At 42.1% G+C, this 6,726-nt stretch overlaps 1 protein-coding gene across 1 annotated transcript in view; it reads right to left on the bottom strand.

Annotated features, from left to right (window-relative positions):
• ATRN (attractin) overlaps window positions 1-6,726 on the bottom strand; it is a gene marked incomplete at its 5' end in the record, with an annotated part of 149,321 nt that overhangs the window by 41,753 nt on the left and 100,842 nt on the right. Inside the window, one exon of the mRNA XM_029963709.1 lies at window positions 1,903-1,964. Coding sequence (XP_029819569.1) covers window positions 1,903-1,964 — 62 coding nt within the window. The remainder of the gene's footprint in view (window positions 1-1,902; window positions 1,965-6,726) is intronic.

The following is a 6,726-nucleotide window of genomic DNA, read 5'->3' as shown; positions in this document are numbered from 1 at the left end:
CTGAAGGTCTCAGATCCCCAATCCTGGATAATGCACGTTCCTGGGAGGAGCAGGGAGCTGCACCTGCTGATCCTCGTGGATCCCTCCAAACTCCAGGCATTCTGTGGTTCTTTAACAAAACAGCACCTAAAGGTGCTTTTGAGTTAACAGGGGAGCATTGGATTTTTACTGCAAAATCCAGTCCCTCTGGAAAAGGGAAATAAAAGAGCCATTACAATGCTTGTCTGAACGATTTGTGTTTGCAGAAAAAGGGTCAGGCTGTTCCAGAGCAATAATGTCAGGTCTGGATATTTAGAGGAAACGTGGAGGAAGTGATTTGGGATGTGTAGCTCTTAAAATGAGAGAGGCCAAACAAACCTCTCTGAGATCCTGGTTAAATTTATAAAGAAGCAGGCACTGTAGGAGTCTTTAAGAGCTGTGGAGATGTTTTAGTGCTGAAATCAGGGAATCATGGAATGGTTTGGGTTGGGAAGGACCTTAAAGCCCATCCAGTTCAACCTCCCTGCCATGGAACACCTTCCACTAGCCCAGGTTGCTCCAGCCTGGCCTTGAACACTTCCAGGGATGGAGCACCTTCTTTGGGATTCTTTTCCAATAATGGATCTGGAGGAATCACTCCTGTGGAGGAGTTCAAACCCTCAGCTGGATCTGGGTCTGTACAGAACTAAAGGGCAGTTTTAATTGCAGACTGATTTTATGGCACTAAAAAGGAACTAAAGAACCAACTGCTTCCCTATTTTCCTTATAGTCAATAATCCTGATTGTTGATTATAATTGATTATGATCTCCTTATAACTAATTATGCTGCCACAAAGATTTTTTTAGGGAAGATGACTGTGCTGAATTGAGCAAAACAAATACCCAGTGTGTGTGCCAGGAGTAACCACTCACTGCTTACAAACAGCAGGAAGGTGGTGGCTCCAACCTGCTGTTCCCAGGGACTGCACTAAAGCAGATTCCACTCTCTGGAAGCTCCATATGAAAAAAAAAATAAAAAAAAAATGATATAAACCTCTTGTGTGAAGGACCCATCTGGAGCTCCTTGCTTTAATTAAATTTAGCATGAAATCTGAAGTGAGGGATTATTCCCACTGCTCGTTTTACACCAGGCACAACAATCCCTACTCAGGAACAGGTTGTAAGACCTGGAGTGGTGTTTACTCCATGGATATCCCTCCTGAAGGGCTCCTCATCCATCAGGGGTTGGTTTACACTCCTGGAGGATTAACAGCTCCCAAAATAGAGTTGACACCTTGGGTTGGAGGCCTTGAAAAGAGGACCTGCTGTGCTTTGGGAGGCACTGTCAGGGCTGGAGGTTTTGGAGGATGGAAAACAAATATTGAAATGGCTCCTGTTGGTTCCAGCTCCAAGGGAATCCTCAGAGCACTTCCCACCCAGACAGGAACTTCAAGCAGTGCCTGAAGGACAGAAGGCTTTGGCTCCTTTTGTGCTGTAACACGTGTTTGTGTTTAACTTGACATATTTACGGGTTCGGTTTGAAATCCAAAGGTGGTGCTGAAAGGGGAGGAATTTACTCCAGGATAACTCCCTGCAAAATCCACATCCTTAATTCCTGCTGGGTGTGGGACAAGGTGTGAATACCTGCAGCACATCACACATCAGCTCTTCCATGGGGGAAGTCACACAGCGTTTTCCAAACCATTTGAAAAGGAACTTCTCCCCTTCCAGAAGCCTCTCCCAGCCCCCAAAATCCCCTTTCCCTGCAAGCCCAGTACAAAGATTCATTTCCTTCTCCTATTTCCTAATCAAACACTTCAAATAAAGCAGATATTCCCATTTATTTTAGGCTGTGCTGCAGCAGGATGCTTAAGGGAAAAACCAAACCGAACACTGAAAATCAAAACCCAAAGAAACATTTTAAGTGTCTTAAATGAAAAGTACCTGAAAAATGTCACAAAGAACTGCACCAGGTCCATAAAGTTGCTGTGCTGTGAGAATGCAATCTGCAAGAGAAAAGCAAATGTCCTCTGTTACTCACTGAAAAGAAAACTCCTATTTCAAGATATTAAAAAGGATAAAATTTTACAATAAAATGTATCTTTGGTTAAGTCAATTCACCCTTTCTTTTTTTTTTTTTGAACGGTTTTTGCAAGAAAGAACTGAAATATTCTGAGGGGAAAAGGGAAAACAAATTATAAATTCACATTGTTTTGAAAACATACATCCCAAAAACGAAGTTGGGCAAGCAACATTCTCCCAACAATGTTCCAAGGAAAATTCTCCGGAGAAAACACCAGTTCGAAAAATTAGGAGGCGGAGCCGCGAATAATCTTAATTAAAAGCGAAAACCTTTAATTACTGCTCCGAAAATTCAACATTTACACTTCCAGCAACGTTCCAGAGAGAGCCAAAAAACCTCCCTTGGCTAAGGAACTTACACCCAGAGCTGCAAAGAGGCAGGAGACACAGAAGAGAATGGCCACCGTGAACACGGCGATGGCATTCATCCTTCCCCGAGCTCCCCCGGTACGGGGCAGGGAAAAACCCAGAATATTCGGGAGGAAAACCAGAGGGGAAGAGGCAAACAGGAAACTGGGAGGTGGTTGGAGGCAAAGGGGAATGATTAGGGAGCCTGGGGAAGGATAACAAAGCGGAGGGAAAGGCAGCTTGGCAATATTCGGGAGCAGAAGTTCTTTCCAGGTACCTCCTATTTCCTCTGACTATCAATCTCCCCCCAGGACAGGATATTTAACTCTTTCGGGAAGCAACAGCATTTATTTCGGGGATTCAAGGGAAATCTGCACCCACAAAAGCTTTTCAGGGAGATTAAAGTCACTTCCAGCCTCACTTGTTGGGTTTTTAAATTGATAAACGGCATTTCTGGCATCGTGAACACGAACACAAATCCCTCCTCCCAGCAACAGCCACATCCCAAAAATCAGGAATATACACAAAATGAGCCAATGCTTAGATTTCTGTCACTCTGGAACACTTTTTATGGTCATATTCACTTTAAATATCGATTGTAACTTGGTAGAGAAGCTGCCCCAAAGAGGTTTTTTTAATTAAATATATTGAAATACTCCGAAGTTGAAAATTCCCTTGCAGGGCACAACCACTGTGGGGTTGGAAAGTGAACTCCAAACCTGCACACCAGATGCTCTGACCTCAATATTCCTGCCTCCAGAAGACAAGAAAACACAGTTTCTTGTTGATTTTTTTTCCTTCATAATGTTCTTCCCAATGTTTTTCTGATTATAAAAAGACACTGAGTGTTATTTCACTTTTCAGTTAAAAAAAAAAATCAGTGCATGGCCAGTGGTTTAATCTGGATTTGTCTTTAAGGTAAAGACTGTCCTCACTAAAATATCACAGCCCAAAATACAAAGCCAGGATAAAAATAATAACTCTTGTTGTTATTTCTGTGAACAGCCAGGATGCAAAAGAGGCATCTCGAAATAAAGCTCTTTTTTGTGCAGCAACAGTTTAAATTTAAAAATCCTTTTGGGGAGATGGAAAATTAAAAGGACAAAGGACTCATCAACGGGTCAGTTCTCTGTGGATGATCAGCAGGACCAAGGTGGAAATCAAAACTTGCTCCCATAAGAAGAAGAAACAAGTATTTGTTAATTTTAGAATTGTAGAAATTCTATGAAAAATTAATGAGACTGTTACCAGAGAAGGGCTTGTCATGTTTTTGGATAATATAATTGCAGGGAACAAAGAAAACAAAACAGAAAAAAACCAACAACAAAAAAACCCCAAAATAAAATAAAAAACAAGCAAAAACAAAACAAACAAAAAAGGCAAAACCACAATAAAACCCACAAACTAAACCATCCAATCAAAAAACACAAAAAAACCCAGAAAAAAAATGACAAAAACACCTCACAAAAAAGGGGAAAAAAGAAAAAAAAAGGAAAAAAAAAGAAAAAAGGGAAAGAAAGCTAAAATAAAAAAAAGGAAAAAAGAAAAAAGAAAAAGAAAAAAGAAAAAAGGAAAAAAGAAAAAAAGAAAAAAGGGAAAAGGGAAAAAAGGAAAAAGAAAGGAAAAAAGGAAAAAGAAGGAAAAAAGGAAATGAAAGAAAAAGAAGGAAAAAAGGAAATAAAAAGGGGGGAAAAGGAAAAAAGGGAAAAAGGGACAAAAGGGAAAAAAGGGAGAAAAAAGAGGAAAGAAGGGAAAAAAGGGAAAAAACAGAAAAAAAGGAAAAAAGAGGAAAAAGAGGAAAAAAGGGGGGGAAAGGGGGAAAGGGGAAAAAAGAGAAAAAAAAGAAAAAAGGGAAAAAGGCAAAAAAAAGAAAAAAGGAAAAAAAGGGGGGAAAGAGATGAAGGGAAAAAAGGGAAAAAAAGGGGGAAAGAGGAAAAAAGGAAAAAAGGGGAAAAAGGAAAAAGGGAGGAAAGGAAAAAAAAAAAGGAAAATTCAGTTTATTTCTCCCCAAGCCCCACAAATGGTTTCCCATGGTGGTTTTCCCTGCCTGTTGGAATTCTCCTCCTGCAAAGCCCAGCTGAGCTCTGGGCCTCACACACAGATTAAAATGAAAGCCCAGCTTGGATTAAAATTAAAGGGAATTTCCCCAATTCCCTTCTCCCAGGCTGGAAATGCCATCAGAGCTGCCCAAGGAGTGTCCAGGGCAATTTGGGCTCATCACTGTTCATGCTTTGTTTGCTCAGAGCCTCATGGAATGTGCTCCCAGGACTTCATTCATCCAGTTGCAGTCAAAGCTGGGTTGGAAATGGCTCTTGTTGGTCCTGGATCCAGGAAAAACATGGCAGCAATTCCTTAGCAGGGAGGGATTTTTAATTAAGTTTCGATGATGGGAAAAGATTCGTTTCTCCCCCCTCAAAAAAACTCTGATTTTGTCCCAGAGGATGAGGCAGAGGAACTGCAGGGAAGCTCTGTGTGGCTCCTGCTGGGAATGAGGAGAAACTTCTCCAGGAATGGGGTAGAACCTCAGCTCAGCTGCCAAGTCAAATCCCCACTTCCAAGACAAAGAATCCCAAAATTACCGGGGTTGGAAAAGCCCTCTGAGATCATCCAGTCCAACCATCCCCCANAACATGGCAGCAATTCCTTAGCAGGGAGGGATTTTTAATTAAGTTTCAATGATGGGAAAAGATTCGTTTCTCCACCCTCAAAAAAACTCTGATTTTGTACCAGAGGATGAGGCAGGGAAGCTCTGTGTGGCTCCTGCTGGGAATGAGGAGAAACTTCTCCAGGAATGGGGCAGAACCTCAGCTCAGCTGCCAAGTCAAATCCCCACTTCCACGACAAAGAATCCCAAAATTACCGGGGTTGGAAAAGCCCTCTGAGATCATCCAGTCCAACCATCCCCCAGCACTGACCCCTGTCCCCAAGTGCCACATCCACAGGGATTTGAAATCCCTCCAGGGATGGGGATCCATCCCTGCCCTGGGCAGCTGTGCCAGGGCTGGACAACCCTTTCCAGGAAGGAATTTTCCCAATATCCAACCTAAACCTCCACCTGGGCTCACATTCAGCCACCACCAACCAGCACCCTCCATCTCCTTTTCCAGCTTTCCAGCCACTATTCCCAAACCATACACTTCTTTCAAGGATATTTTATATTTTTAGGAATAACAGAGTACGCTTAAGTAGTTAAATCAGATAATTAATTACGTTAATCCCAAAGAATATTACAAAGCTCGTGTTTATCTGACCTGAATAAATACCTGGGAAAGCACAGCCCCCCCTATCCTGCTTTTTCACCATTTGAAGGATCCAAACAATCCACCTGCTTTTCCAGATGAACAGGAATAGCTCTGTGGACTGATAAAAATTCATAATTAAGAGCTTTACTTTTTTTTTTATCATTTGATTAACATAAAATACGAAGCCAGGAAGCAAATCTGGCCACCCCTGACCGGCCAAAAACATCCCCAGAATTGCCCTGGGTTGGAAATCAGTGCTCACACATTGCAAAGGAGTTCATGGCAAATGACTTGGCCCCAAAATATTTGGAGGAAAGGAAAAGTGATTTGAACCCGAGCGATGCTGCAGCGACAGTTGGTGTTTTAAATCCAAAAACTCCAGCCTGTGACTGATAGAAATTCTGACCAACAAACTGGGGTGATTCCATACCAGGACGTGCTTTCCATTCAGTTTGTGCTTCAAGAGGAAAGAAAATTGAGATTAAACTTCAAGAGAACAGTTTGGGACAAAAATGGGTCCAGTTACCTCTCAGTCTACTAAGACCTAACTTCACCTGAAGCATTTCAGTGCAACAATAAAGTCATTTAAGGCTCCATTCTTTGATCTACAAATGCTCTGAACTCATTAAAACCAACTTGAATTTCACATCTCCCCAAGGAAAATCACTATCACCAACCCAGGGGAAAATTCTGCAGAAATTTCTTTCCTTGTTGAATCCAGCAAGAAACCAACTGAAGGAACGCCTCTTGTTTAGCTGCAATAATCAGATTTACAGATAATTTGTCACAGCATGAATCCTCCTACTTGTGTTGGAACTTGCTGGGATTTTAGGGAAATAGAAGCCGAATTATTTGCCACAAGGGGGATGGGACAAACCTCTCTCCAAACTCAAATAATTCCTAATATCAGACATAATATTTGTGGCACTAAAGTAAAATTAACTGAAGAACTGCTAATGAGAGAGCTGGGGCGTTCAGCCTGGAGGACAGAAGGTTCCAGGGAGAGCTTTGAGAACCTACAGGAGCACCAGGAGAGCTGGAGAGGGACTTGGGATAAGGGATGGAGGGACAGGACACAGGGAATGGCTTCCCACTG

Source organism: Manacus vitellinus, unplaced genomic scaffold, assembly GCF_001715985.3.
Source record: "Manacus vitellinus isolate BGI_N305 unplaced genomic scaffold, ASM171598v3 scaffold_61_pilon, whole genome shotgun sequence".
NCBI classification, from domain to species: domain Eukaryota; kingdom Metazoa; phylum Chordata; class Aves; order Passeriformes; family Pipridae; genus Manacus; species Manacus vitellinus.
Note: the sequence above shows the minus strand (reverse complement) of the source record. Positions and strands in the feature narration are given on the sequence as shown.